Source organism: Tinamus guttatus, unplaced genomic scaffold (genome assembly GCF_059628265.1).
Source record: "Tinamus guttatus ecotype Peru unplaced genomic scaffold, ASM5962826v1 Tinamus_guttatus_pri_ptg000800l, whole genome shotgun sequence".
Classification (NCBI taxonomy): Eukaryota; Metazoa; Chordata; class Aves; order Tinamiformes; family Tinamidae; genus Tinamus; species Tinamus guttatus.
In genome coordinates this window covers 203,907-218,700 of record NW_028289334.1, presented here as the reverse complement: position 1 = coordinate 218,700, position 14,794 = coordinate 203,907, and the positions used below count along the sequence as shown (strand labels likewise).

At 52.3% G+C, this 14,794-nt stretch overlaps 1 protein-coding gene across 1 annotated transcript; it reads left to right on the top strand.

Moving 5' to 3' along the window:
• The first annotated feature begins 12,830 nt into the window (after positions 1-12,830).
• On the top strand, positions 12,831-13,790 carry LOC148591474 (olfactory receptor 14J1-like). Its single transcript, XM_088537514.1, has one exon. It carries the CDS (start codon positions 12,831-12,833, stop codon positions 13,788-13,790), a length of 960 nt encoding a protein of 319 aa, XP_088393640.1.
• Positions 13,791-14,794: the final 1,004 nt, after the last annotated feature.

The window sequence follows — 14,794 nt, the reverse complement described above, 5'->3', positions numbered from 1 at the left end:
AAACAGTACAGAGTAGGGACTCCTGTTCATGCAGTCCAGCACACTGTGACCTCCAGTTCATGTTGCTGGCTCGCATGCAGCTTGCTGCCCACAAAGATCCTTCTCCAAAGAGCTGCTGCCCAGCCGGACATTCCCCAGTCCATATCACTGCAAGGGTTGGTCTCTCCTAAGGGCAGGACCTGTTTTTTGTCCTTATTGGAACACCATCACTACAAAGTAGACAATGCTATCCTGTGTAGCCAAGCTGATCTCCCAAGGCGTGTTCTAGTTTTAATGAGCATTGGGATGGACCATCCTTGTGCTGGGTGGCTGTGCTCCTTAAACACCTGCTGGCTTTCCTAAGCTCCACCACCCTTCAGATTGCAGGATTCCCCCAAGGGGAGGGAGCCTACACAAGCTCTCCCCCACACCTTGATCCATCCCATGCAAGAGCTCCTTCCATCTGAGCTGTCCCTTCACATCAAGGACATCCACCCCATCCTGCTCTTCCCCCCTAACCTTTCTTCCTGTGAGGTTTGTCCTCTGCCATCACGGCCTTCTAGTCATGTGAGTGGTCTCAAAGCATCTCAATTATTCCAACCATAGTTCAGTGCAGTGACAGCTTGTGCCTCTCCATCTGCTCTCCTCTGTGCCCCAGCCTGCATGCACTTGTGTGCGATATTGGAGTTGGAGAGCCTCAACTGTGGCACAAAGAAGGATCTGAAATGGAGAAACCTGTTACCAAGAGCCAAGGACACTGTGTGTGCAATGGCCCCACTTGACAACAGTGACTTGCTCGTGTAGAGAGCACTTGTCAGGGCTATGCTGAAAGGAGGTTCCCACAAAGAGAGCAAAGTCTGGAATGCCCAAGGCCAGGGAGAAACAGGAGAGGGATTTGCCTCCTAGGGGCAATTAATGGCAAGTTGGGCCTGTGACATAGGTGAACCCCTCTCCAGGAAGGACAAGGTGCCACTGAAGAAGCCCCTGGACCTGGGCAGGCTGTGATTTACCACACGGAGGTCATCGTTAGCCCATTCCCCTCATGTAAGGGTGTGAAGAGTTTCCAGAGAGGGAGAGCTACAAGATTTTAAGGGTGAGGCTACTAGAGAAGAGACCTCTTTCCACCATTGGATGACAGGAGCAAGGACAATGTTAGTGATGTTCACAGGGTGACTGGATGGCAGTCCAAGCCAGGACCTTCTTCACTGGTGCATTGTCCTTCAGGGAGGTCAATTCAGCTCTGTCCCAGGCACCAAGGTGCTGCAGAGGGAGCTCAGGCAGCAAAACCCTCTCCTGCCAAGGCTGGGCAACCCAGCTCTGTTTCCCCCTGGCCCTGGGCTCTGCAGGCTTTGCTCTCTTAGTGGGACCCTCCTGTCACCATCACGTTGCCACCTGCTCTCCATGACAGCATGCCCGTGCTCTGAAGTGCAGCCACCAGAAACACTGTGTCCTGGCCCTTGGTGTAGAACAAGTCTCACCATCACCAACCTGTTCTCGGCACCACAGCTGAGGCTTTGCAATGAAAACATGCACAAGTGCATAAAGCTTGGGGCAGAGAGAGGAGCCCATCCTCCCAGTCGGAGGTGCCCATCCGACTGAGAAATATTGCTGAGGTGTGGTGGAATCTCACACAGGATTCTACATCTCATACAGTAGCAGGGTAGGAGATCTTCAGGAGTGAGCGGAAGAAGATGAGCAAGGGGGCTGCTCTTAGTCTGAAGGGGCAGCTCAGCTGTGTGGAGCTCTTTGAACATGAGGGCTAGGGCCTGAGTTCAAGCTTGTAGGTGACAAGGGTGAGACCACAGTGGGAGTTACCAAGCACCCAGGCAGGGTGAGGAGGTGGGTACAGTCTCCTTTAAGCAATGTGAAAAAGTGTGTGGCTCAAAGGGCACCCCACGTGCACACAGCCTGCCAGCACTGGCTGCAAAGTTGTGGGAATAGTTGTTCTCGGGGACTGGCTGGCTCCTGCAATGAGTTCCCAGGAGCTGGGAGAGGGCTCAGGAGGCAGCAGTGCCCTCGTCCCCATGTCAGCACCTTCACCTCACAAACCACCTCAGAGAAAGCAGCAAAGTGATGTGTCTCCTGGGTCCTGCTTCCTTCAGTATAGGTCTCTGAAAGGGGTCTTAGCCTTATATTTGGTGCCACCCTTCAGGAGGGTTGATGCCCCTATGAGCTAAGAGGATGGACAGCATTGATCCTTCTTCATCTGCTTCCCAGGCCATGGGGTGGGCCAGCACAGCAGGGTTGTCTGGCTCTCATACCCACACCCTGAGTATTGTCTTGGAGCTTGCTGTAGTGCACCAGTATTGTCTTGGAGTCAATGTCAGCATTTTTCTCTCCAAGACCCCTTCACATTCAGTTCCACTTCCTTGTCATTTCAGACAATCCCTCCTCTGATTCCGTTGCCTGTTCCCACCATTCCCTTCCCTGTTCTCCCAGCAAGACCCTGAGCTCACGGTGCTGCTTCCCGGAGCAAAGGGGCAGTTGAGCACACAGGGATCAGGAAGTGTCTCCATGGTTGCTGTTCTGCTCAGGGAGGGAAGCAGACTCAACCAAAGGGGGGTGTGGCCGCGATTCCCCCCAGGAGTCTGAGGATGTGTCAGGTGCTGGGAGAAACTATGGACATTTCTGAGGGTACTGGCTGTGTCCAGGTGCACCTCTAGATCCTGAGGTCTGCCTTGCCCCCAAAAACCTGGGTTTAGTGCGTTACCTTTAGGTGCCTCCACCTTACAGGACCTCTCCCCTTGTGAGGCTCCACTTCCTGCTCTCCTGGCATCTCCAGCTTCCCTTCCAGAAAGACAGGAATCTCACACTGTGCTTTAACATGTGTCACAGCTCTGGCCATGTAAATGCAGCACCATTCAACCTCTACACTATACCTGGACACTGATAAGTGCTTCCCAAATCCACCCCTTGATCTCTGTAGAGATCATTACAAGATGATGAGTTTTTGATGCTGAACTCATGGAGCAAGCAGCTCAGCAGGCCCTTCTGGTTTGCAGTTTCTTGGACTTATTACTGACACCAGCTTTGAAGAAACTCCAGCCTTCAGGCAGTGCACTGAGCAGAACCTTTTCTATTACATAGGAGTCAGTGGGGGAGCCTGTCCTGATCCAGCATTTGACACAATTTAATGGACTAGGTGAGACAGAGCGGTCTCAGAATAAATACCATGAATCGAAGAACTTGTGTAGCAACATGATAACCATTATTACTACTAATGAAAGACAGAGTAAAAATAACATGACGAAACAGTGCTCAATCTGGTTGGGATACAGAAAAAGTCATTTGTGGAGAGAAGTGGCAATTTTACCACTGCTGAAAAATGTCCATGAAATCACTTTCCTAATGGCATCCTTGAGCTCCTTGTTCCTCATGCTGTAGATGAGGGGGTTTACTGCTGGAGGCACCACCGAGTACAGAACAGCCAACACCAGATCTAGAGTTGGGGAGGAGATGGAGGGGGGTTTCAGGTAGGCAAATGCACTTGTGCTAACAAACAGGGAGACCACGGCCAGGTGCGGGAGGCACATGGAAAAGGCTTTGTGCCGGCCCTGCTCTGAGGGGATCCTCAGCACAGCTCTGAAGATCTGCATGTAGAACACCACAATGAAAATGAAACACCCAAAGACTAAGCAGACACTAACCACCAGAAACCCAACTTCCCTGAGGTAGGAGTCTGAGCAGGAGAGCTTGAGGATCTGGGGGATCTCACAGAAGAACTGCTCCACCACATTGCCTTGGCAGAGTGGAATTGAGAATGTGTTCCCGGTGTGCAGGAGAGCATAGAGAAAGCCACTGGCCCAGGCACCTGTTGCCATTTTGACACAAGCTCTGCTGTCCAGGAGGGTCCCATAGTGCAGGGGTCTGCAGATGGCAACGTAGCGGTCATAGGCCATGACTGTGAGGAGAGAATACTCTGCTGACATTAAAAAGTTAAAAGTTAAGACCTGTGCAGCACATCCCCAGTAGGAAATGGCCCTGGTGTCCCAGAAGGAATTGGCCATGGATTTGGGGACAATGGTGGAGATGCAGCCAAGGTCGAGGAGGGAGAGGTTGAGGAGGAAGAAGTACATGGGGGCGTGTGGAGGCGGTGGTCGCAGGCTATGGCTGTGATGATGAGGCCATTGGCCAGGACGGCAGCCAGGTAGATGGCCAGGAAGAGCGAGAAGTGCAAGAGCTGCAGCTCCCGCATGTCTGCAAATGGCAGGAGGAGGAACTCGTTGAAGGAGCTGCTGTTGGGCATTTTGCCCCCAGTCTTTGGGCACTGTCCAAAAAAGATAAGACATTGAGAAAAAAAAAAAACTCTCTAGTTGCTCATTTTTCATATATCCTCCCCCCATGCACTCTCACACTGCCTCTGTCTTTCCTGAGAGGTTCTTTTTCTCAGTACTTTGCTTGAGTTCTGCTTTGCACTGGCTGGCTGAGTGTGCTGTGAGGAGCAGGGACCTCAGCCGCTGGACGTCAGGGGGTCTGTCCTGCTGTACAGCACTGGGAATCAGGGAACAGAGGTGACGAGCTTGACCATTCACCATTTCTGTCAGGTGAAGTCCCCTCAACACATCAATGAGCCCTTCAGCATCTTCCCTCCCAAATATAAAGAGGGTGGTTTGAGGAACAGAGTTTCATGGAATTGCTCAATATTTTTTATTTGATTGGAGTTGTGCTTGTCATCCCTGGGGAGTGTGCTTCAAAATAGACCTCTTTGGCATTTCTACTGAGTCCAGAGAGGAAATCATCCACTGTCGTTATGTGCAGATTAGGGACATCTCATTTGTCTCTTAGACTATTTCCCAGCTGTTCTATGCTGGAGGATGATCACACTCCTCTACTATACTAACAGGAGATCAGACCTTGCAGAGGGCAGAGGAGTCCCATTTCACAATGCAGATTTTCAATTTCTCGCCCTTTCCCCATACACTTAAGAGAGTCTCCTCACTCCCCTTGTTGCCAAGAGCACACAGGGCTCTTCTCAGCTGCCCATAGACAGATTCTCCCCAACACCTCCATACCCTCAGCATCTCTGCAGCTTCCTTACGGGTTTCTCTTATCAGTGAGGATGGGTTCTCCTTAAGGGAGATATGGCTCATTTCCCAGCCCTGTGCACTGCATTTCATGGAGCTGCACAGGACAGAAGGGGGATGGAAAAGCTCCTTCCCTGCAGATCCCTCTGTTCCAGAGCTTGCAACATCAGCACCTGAACTGCAGCTGAAAACACCCAACTCCAGAAAGCTGAGAGCAGGAACAGGAGCATCCTGGACAGGAGGGGAAGCAAGACCATGACACTGCTACCAAGGCAGGCAAGGAGAGGCACAGAGAGGCATCCTGGAGAGCCTTCACCGTACGCAGCTGGGCATGCGACCTTGCAGAGGGTGATATTACAGAGCAGTGACTCTCAGGCCCTTGGTGGGGCAGCAGGAAATGGGCCCGTGGCAGGAGAGATGCCCCTGGATATGGATGGAGGTCTGGCTGCAGAGGAGGCAGCTCCTGTCCTGCACTTCCTGCCCCTTCCCTGCCCATTTCTGCTGCCTGGAGCTGTCCCTGCCAGCAGCTCTTCCTCTGTCCCTATGTCTTGTCCCTGCCACGGCTCACAGATCCCATATCACCCTCCATGTGTTCAGCTCTGCCCTACAGAAACCTCCTGGCTCTGTGGCCGCAGGTCGTAGTGATTAGGTCACATAAAGTCCTCTGAAGCCACAATGATGATGGTGATGCTATCTGTAATCTAAGGTGGGGATGAAGTGGCTTGCTGAGGTTTCTCACAGACCTCTTAATCCCTCACTGCATTAATCCCTGCCAGGTGTCTCTCCTCTCACGCAGAGCTTCTCCCTGGAGGCCCATGGGGAGCCCCCCAGGCAGGCTGAGCGCTGCCCCTCGCAGGCTGCAGAGTCACTGCTCCGGGCACACAGCAGGCGCAGGGACACTGCTCTGAAGAACAGACCTGGCTGCACTCCCTGCCTTCACCGCCCTGCAACGTCCCTGCGAGAAGGAAGCAGGATGCTCTGTCCCTGTGACAGTGGCAGGGAACGCCTGCCCTGCAGCATCTCCTCAGCCTGCTATGCCCTCAATAATCCAGGAGAGAGACTATTAAAAACCCAGTGCCTAATGACATGGACTGAGAGCAGAAGTCCCCTCCAGAAAGCTCAACAGCATTGCCCTGCAGCCAGACACTCACCATGTAAACGGCTGTGAAGATTTTGCCATGCACTGAGTTCTGCTCTGTTCCCCTTGCTCCAAACCACCGTTCATCCCTCGCTGCCTTCTCTCCTCCCCTGTCCGCAGCAGCAGGCAGTGCCCGCAGCCCTGCTGCTCTTGGCACAGGAGCTGCTCCTGCACTCGGCTGTCTCTGGGCAGTGCTGCCAGGCTGCCACGAGCTGCCTCCATCCCAGGAGCCTGGCCCCGCTCAGGAGCAGAGGCCCAGCTGAACTCACCAATTTCTCTGTCCCTTGTGCCCCCTCCTCCTGGGGAATGTTCCCTCAAACAAACTAAAATAATCATCTGTTTTCCTTTTCTCGTGAGTGGAGAGGGATTCCAACATTGCAATTCATTTCATCAAGTAATGAGGAGCTATGAAAGTTGTGAATGTCCCACTCTGGAAGAATGATTTCCATCTCACAGTCAGAGAGGGATGCCTAGATGGGACAAAAGTGAGCTCACTGAGACATGGTTCAGGTTTTGATTAGGATTAATCAATGTGGGCATTACAGAATTCAGACCCCCCAGGCCTGAGTCTGAAGTGATATTTTGATTTTTCCTGTAAATTCCACAGATTCATTCATCGGTGGGATTCCCCTTGCCAAAAACAAAGTGAGCACAACACAGAGGTGTGCATGTGTGCTCTGTCTAAGATCCCACTATAATCATAGGGATAATCATTGCAGATGGAAGAGTCAGTCTCTTACACACAGATATCTGGTGACAAAGAGACAGATGTGGTCCAAAGCAGATGTGCCACACACAGATGTGGTGTCAGTGTCTGCTTGCTCTGATGCAGGAACTGGGGGACCTGCATCATCCTAGAGGATGAGGTCATGTGGGGAATTGTCTTGGCTATCTGAAATGACCTCTTGGTGCCAAACACAACTAGAGCCCCACTCACTCCAGCTGAGGCATAGGAAGATTCGAGTATTAACCAGCAGCTCTTGTAATTCAGCACAGACACTTCATTTGATGGTGTTGAAAAGTGCTGGAAGAGCCTTGTCAGATGCCTGGGTTGTCCAGCTCAACCATATGTCTCTAGCAGATTGGACCTACAGGGAAACTATCCCCTTTGGAGCGCTTGCTGGGCAAGTGCTGCAGGGAATCCTAGGGTTCCATCCCAAACCCCAAAAAATGAAATCCAGCATTGTCTGTAGGGAAAGTCCATCCCGTCTACATCCATGTGTGCTGCATAAATGAGAGGCACATCACACCAAGGTATCTTCAGATTCTTTGCTCTCTGAAACCCTTCTTGCTCGCCTCCCCTCAACATCTGCTCACTCCATTATAGTGTATGAACAGGAACTAGGCCAATGAGGACCTCTGCCTGGCTGGATCACAGGCTGTCCAGGTCCATGGACATCATCAGGAGCACCTTGTCCTTCCTGGAGATTTGTGCAAGAAGTCTGTCATAGATCCAGTATAGCCACAGAGTCACCTCAGGCAGAACCCCCTTTCCTGCTGTTTCTCAGTGTCCCAGCTCTGTGTCCTCCTGGCCTCTGACACTGCTGGGTTCTCTTCCTTAGTAGGAAGCTGCTTCCACCATTGCATTGTTCCTGCTGTATATGACGGCATGGCTCTGCTCTGAACTGGGCCATTGCACACCCAGTGTCTTTGCCTCTTTGTAACAGGTTTCTCTGTGACCATTCTGTTCTCTGTGCCACAGCTGAAGCTCTATAGCCCAAATACATGCAAGTGTTGGCAGCCTGAAGTAGAGGCAGGAGCACGTTAAGACGTGCAACCTGTCATAGGCCAGAAATATCATTGGAATGGTGATCAATGGAAGATGAGGGAGGATACCTTTTGTGTGAAGGAGCAGATTGGATGTGTGAAGCTCTTCCTTGGAAGAGGCAACATTTGAAGTGAGAGCTTGTGGATGAGCACCTCAGGAGGGAGCTCTCCTATTTCTCAGCAGTATAAAAAAAGTCTGTGGATCACTGGCCCTGGTTCTTGTTGGGCAGACTTTAATCCCCCTATCACGACCTGGAAATGCAAACTGCAGGGTGCAAGCAGTCTGGGAGGCTTCTGGAGGGCATTAAGGAGAACTTTTTTGCACAGCTGCCAGATGGGCTGAGAAGGATGATCCTTTCTGGTATCTGGAAACTTCAAACAAGGACAAATTGATCAGGGATGGGATAGCCAGTGTCTGCCTTGCCTGCTGTGACCATGAGAATCTGGAGTGCCTAATGCTGAGGGGAGTGCAGAAGGACAGTAGCAGAATGGAGGCTGGGCTTCAGAAGAGCCAACTTCCCGGCCTGTTCAGGGGCCTGGTGGGGGATCCCAGGGGAGGCAGCTCTCAAGGACATCAGAGCTCAGGAAAGCCAGCAGGTCTTTAAGGACAGACCTGCCAAGCATAAGGATGGGCCATTCCAATACTCACTAAAACTGTCAGATACCTCAGGGCACTCAGACTAGCAGATACCCCTTGGGTTAACTGGGATCTCGTAACTTAGCTCCAGACTAATAGGGCAATGTAGAGGAGAAAAAAAGGCAGAGGCAAAGGCAGAGGCATTTAGAAATAATGTCCAGCATTATATTACAAGGACAAGTGCAGGGTCCTGCACCTGGGGAGGAATAACCCCAGAAACCAGTATAGATTAGAGCAGCTCCACAGAGAGGGATTTGGGAATCCTGGTTGACAAGTAGTTAACCATGAGTCAGCAATGTGCCCTTGTGGCCAGGAAGGCTAATGGGATTCTGGCACCTATCATATGAGGAAAGACGAAGGGAGACGAAGGGAGTTTAGTTTGGAGAAGGGAGGACTGAGAGGAGATCTGATCAACATGTAAAAGTAAGTACCTTAGGGGGTTAATGTAGGGAGGATGGGGCCAAACTCTTCTTGGTGGTGGCCAGTGACAGGACAAGGGGTAATGGGTGCAAGCTGAAACACAGGTAGTTCCATCTCTATGTGAGGAAGAACTTTGCTGTGAGGGTGACAGAGAAGATCATGCTCAAAGCAGCACAAATTCATGGTGCTAAGTGCTCCATCTCCCTCCTCTTTATTAAGGAGCTGCCTTTCTCCAGGGCTGCAGAGCTCCGCAGGTGTCAGCCCCTCCACGGGGCACCCTCAGCAAACCCTCTCGTCCCCGCCCTGCTGCTGGCCCCTCACTGCTCTGGCAGCAGCGACCTCAGCGCCAGCACCCGCCGTGAGCCTCCTGCTGGCCCAGCAGCTCCTCGGGCAGGGGGACCTCGCTCGCGCACAGCCCAGCGTGGGCTGCTGCCGCCGCAGGCTGCAGGGACACCAGGTTCCTCAGCAGAGCCGCCCCGGCCAGGAAGGGGCTGCCGACGTCACAACCAGCTGTGCAGCCTGGCCTATCAGGGGCTGCGGCAGCAGTGACGTCACCAGCCGACGCCCACGCGTCAGCACAGAGCCAGCCCTGCAGAGAGCAGGGGCCTCCCGGCAGCGTCCCCGCAATGGCCTCCGTGTCCCTGCCCGCTGCTGAGACATCCCTGGCCTCACAGGCAGCGCCTGCTGCTGCCCCGGCAGCTCCGCGCACACAAGGGACCTCCCCGCGTGTCTGCACCAGACCCCGCTGCCGGCCGCGCTGCTGCTGGGACAGGAGCGGCCTCAGAGCCCGTCCCCAGCCATGGGCCAGCGCTGGCCTCGCAGCTGCTCTGCCAGCAGGGACCTCCCAAGGAACTGCCCAGCCAGGCGCCTCTTGCTGGCCTGCCCGGGACTCAGCAAAGAGCAGAGCTCACGGTCACCCTCACAGACATGGATGGACCTGCTAATGCCTGGTGCTGTCCAGTCAGGAGCACAGACAATGTGACCCCCCTCCCAAGCAGGAGCAGTGCCATGTGCCTGCTGCTGGCCTCCCAGGTGCTTACAAACATTGAGTTGACCATCATCTGACTAGATGATCTCCAAACATCCCTTGCAACCAGAGAATTATGCAAATACCTGAAGGGAGGATGCCAAGAGCAGAAGAGGATGGCCCAGACTCTTTTCAGTGGTGACTAATGATGGCACAAGAGGCAACAGACGCAAATTGAAGCACTGGAAGTTCTGCCTGAATTTAAGCAAAAGCATCTTGACTGTGAAGGTGATAGAGCACTGGCATGGATTGCCCAGAAAGGTTGTGGAGTCTCCTCTGCAGATATTACAGACCTGCCTGGATGGGATCCTGTGCATCATGCTGTAGGTGACACTGCTTTATCAAGGGGATTGAACCAGATCATCTGCGAAGGTCCTTCCAACCTCAACCATTCTGTGATTCTATAAATGGTCTCCATTGGAATATATCAGCTTTGTGAGCTGTAGGGATCTGCCTGTCCCTCAGCTTTATTGTGAGTGCTGCTCTAGTAGGATAGAAGGCATCCAGGGTCATTAGAGATGACCAAGGAAATTCCTGACCTGGCCTCCCACTGAAGCTCTATCTCCACTGATTCCATTAGGACTTTAGGCCAGGAGCTTGCAAGCAGACCATGTGCATAGAATCATAGAATCATAGAATCATAGAATGCTTAGGGTTGGAAGGGACCTCTAGAGATCATCTAGTCCAACCCCCCTGCATACGCAGGGACACCTAGAGCACGTGGCACAGGACTGCATCCAAGCGGGTTTTGAAGATCTCCAGAGAAGGAGACTCCACAACCTCTCTGGGCAGCCTGTTCCAGTGCTCTGAAATGCATGCTTAGCCTGGTAAGGGGAATCCCATCGGCCATGTATTTGTGGAGTTCATGAGTTAGCTGAATCCTTCTCCAAACCTAGCGCTTCTGAACAGACATGTGGAGCCCCAATAAGCCATCTGAATAAATCATCTGAATCATATATGCACCATGTATCAACAAGCTCCCTTCTTATCCATGTCTGGGTGTCCTGCCTAGTTAAGAGATGTGAATCAGGACTTCTCGTTGGACATTTCTAACTTTGGTAGATAATCATTATATGATGAAATAAATGGCAATGTTGGAATCTGTATCCCTGTACTCTTTAGAGAAGGAAAACAGGTTACTCTACTTGATGGAACATATCCCAGAGGGAGGAATCCCAAGGGACAGAGTAATTCATGAATTCAGCTGGGCTGCAGCTCGTGGCAGCCTGTCAGCACTGCCCAGAGACAGCCGAGTGCAGGAGCAGCTCCTGTGCCAAGAGCAGCAGGGCTGCGGGCACTGCCTGCTACTGCGGACAGGGGAGGAGAGAGGACAGAGAGGTGAAAGGCAGCAGGGACTGGGAGGACAGAGGAGAGCTCATGGTGGGAGCAATCTGTGACACGGTAAGTCGCCGGCTGCAGGGTAATGCTGCTGAGGTTTCTGGAGGGGTCTGCAGCACCCCTCTCAGCTGATGACTTTTATTTTTGAGGATTGTTCTCCCTGCTTCTACTTTGCATATGAGGAGATCCTTCAGAACAGAAATTCCCTGTCCAAGCATCACAAGGTCAGGGCATCATGGCTGCTTCTTCTGGAGCTGGTGCAAGACAGTGAAGGCAATGTGGGCACACAGGTTCTTCAGAGCACTGTTCTTCAGAGCAGTGTCCATGCGCCCCAGGGTGCTGCGTGCCCGGGGCAGTGATTCTGTGAGGATCAGCACTCAGCCTGCCAGGGCGCTGCAGGGAGAAGCTCTGGGTGGGAGGAGAGATCCCCCCTGGGCAGGTTCATTCTCCTGCTGAGAGGCTGCTGTGTGGGGTCAGGGCTGCTCACAGCTCAGCCTCACCCACACCACATATCTGGAAGGGGCTTTTCAAGAGGACACTCTTGGGAAGCTGCTATGAAAGGGAAGGCAATATCCAGAGGCTAGGATTTTGTTTTGTGTCTTTGACAAGGCAGCAAATGAATGGGACATTTTAGGTTTAGATGCCTGAAGGAGAGTTCTGCAGTGCTGCTCTGAGGGTTCAATAGGTCTGTGAGGACCCCAGAATATTCCTTCAACTGCCTTTTCACCTGTGGGCAGCAGCAATACCCCCTTTGCAGCTCTCCTCATTCTCATTGTGATTAGTCTCACTCTGCTCTCAAGGGGAAGGGCTCCAGGGCATTTCTGACCTCCTCTGCAGTCAGATTTCCAGAACAGCAGAGCTGCCTCTCTCCTGCCATGTGTCCATTTCCCATTGCAAGGCACAGGGGCTGAGAACCACTGCCCTGGGAGTCCACACTGTCTGGGAGGTGCAACCTGGGGACGGTGCTGCTCTGTCTCTCTGTCCTCCCTTGGCAGCAGTCACAGTGTTTCTCCTCGTTTCCCTGCCTCTCCTTTCTGCTCTTGTCCTGGCAGTCAGCTGGGGCTTCAGCTACAAATTCAGATACTCACCCTGAGGTCCTGCCATGGAGGTGTCTGAAGAGGGGCAATGTGCCCAGGGTGCTGGGCAGCGTCATTGGAGGGGCTGCAAAGGGGTTGACTCTCCCTTTAGGAGACCCTGTGACTGTCAGGACACGTGACTGTCTCTGTTGTCCTGCTGGGGTTGTGAGGTGCCCTCCAGGGCAGGATTCAGTGCACAGAGTCTTTGCCATGTCAGGAGCCGTGTCCTGTTCTCTCCATCACGTATCCACCGTGAACTTAGAGGGAGAGCAGAGTTAAATGAGTGTGAAGAAGAAATTACTGAGAGTTCGGACGGGGTTGAGAAGGATTTCTATGAAAAATGGAAAGCTTATTTCAGAGCAAATTCTTCTAAGCTATTATTGCCTTTTTTCCCTACACAGTTTTCCTGAGCCCAACAGAACAGATGTCCAACAGCAGCTCCCTCAACGAGTTCCTCCTCCTGCCATTCTCAGACACGCGGGAGCTGCAGCTCTTGCACTTCTCGCTCTTCCTGGCCATCTACCTGGCTGCCCTCCTGGCCAACGGCCTCATCATCACAGCCGTAGCCTGCGACCACCGCCTCCACACCCCCATGTACTTCTTCCTCCTCAACCTCTCCCTCCTTGATCTTGGATCCATCTCCACCACTGTTCCCAAATCCATGCACAATTCTTTCTGGGACACCAGGGCCATTTCCTACTGGGGATGTGCTGCACAGGTCTTAACTTTTACCTTTTTCATTTCAGCAGAGTATTCTCTCCTCACAGTCATGGCCTATGACCGCTATGTTGCCATCTGCAGACCCCTGCACTATGGAATCCTCATGGACAAAAGAGCTTGTGCCAAAATGACAGCTGCTGTCTGGACATCTAATTTTCTCTATGCTCTCCTGCACACTGGAAACACATTTTCCATTCCACTGTGCCAAGGCAATGAGGTGGAGCAGTTCTTCTGTGAGATCCCCCAGATCCTCAAGCTCTCCTGCTCATACTCCTACCTCAGGAAAGTTGGGCTTCTGGTGGTCAGCATCTCTTTAGCCTTTGCGTGTTTCATTTTCATTTTGCTATCCTACATGCAGATCTTGGCTGCAGTGCTAAGGATCCCCTCCGAGCAGGGCCAGCACAAAGCCTTTTCCATGTGCCTCCCGCACCTGGCTGTGGTCTCCCTGTTTGTCAGCACAAGTGCATTTGCCTACCTGAAGTCCCCCTCCATCTCCTCCCCATCTCTGGATCTGGTGCTGGCTGTTCTGTACTCAGTGGTGCCTCCAGCAGTGAATCCCCTCATCTACAGCATGAGGAACAAGGAGCTCAAGGATGCCATTAGGAAAGTGATTTCATGGACCTTTTTAAGCAGTGGTAATTCTTCCACATCTCTCCACAAATGACTCTTTCTGTTTACCGTAACTGGATTGAGCATTGTTTCTTCATGTTATTTTTATTATGACTTTTACTAGTGATAATAATTGTTATCGTGTTGCTACACAACTACTTGTGTTCATTCCCCTTTTTACGGTGTCTGCTCTGTCTCACCTCATACCGTAAATTGTGTCAAATGCTGGACAAGGACTGGATCCTTAACAGTATCTCTGTAATAAAGTAATTTCTATCAGTACAGTGTATGAAACCTGGGCTTTTCCTCCAAAGCTGGCGTCAAGAATAGGCCCAAGGACTTGCACCCCTCAAGGGCCTGCTGCACAGGATTCTCCATGGATTCAGCAACACAGAGCTCAGAATCATGTAATGATCTTTGAGAGACCAAGGGCTGGTTTGGGAATTCACCTATCAGAGTCCAAGGATAGTGGAGAGGCTGAATGGTCATGGATTTACACATGCACAGCTCTCCTACGTATTAAGGCACAGTGTTAGACGGCTGTTCTCATGGAGGGGAAGCTGGAGGTGTCAGGAGAGCACAGAGATCCTCCTGGGACAGCATATGCCTGGGATGGACTGTGAGTAGAGCCTCGTAAAGGGAGAGGTCCTTGAAGATGGAGTTTCTTAGAGGTAAAGCACTGGGTATTTGCAGGCAAAAGAGGACTCTGCAGTCTCAGGAGAGGCAGTGAGGACTCAACTGTCAGGAAGAAGGGAGAACGGAGAGCTCTCTGGGTCACCATCTATCAAATCCCAGGGGCAGGATGTATAGGCACAACTGGACACAACGAGCACCCTTGGAAATGCTCTGCAGTCCAGGTGCCCTGGACTGTGCAGTCATCTGCAGTCCCCCAGAGGGATTAGAGGTCGTGATACCCATTTGGTTGGGTCTGACTCCTACTCCTGGTCACAGGGGCACTGAAATGTCACCCTTAGCCACTTCATCTCCCCTCTCTCCCCGCTCCATACCCTTCCCAGCTCTGGATCTCTCTGTACTGGCCATTCAGTACTCAGTGGTGCC

Coding starts and splice junctions, on each gene's coding strand:
- LOC148591474 (XM_088537514.1), top strand. CDS start 12,831: ATGTCCAACAGCAGCTCCCTCAACGAGTTCCTCCTCCTGCCATTCTCA.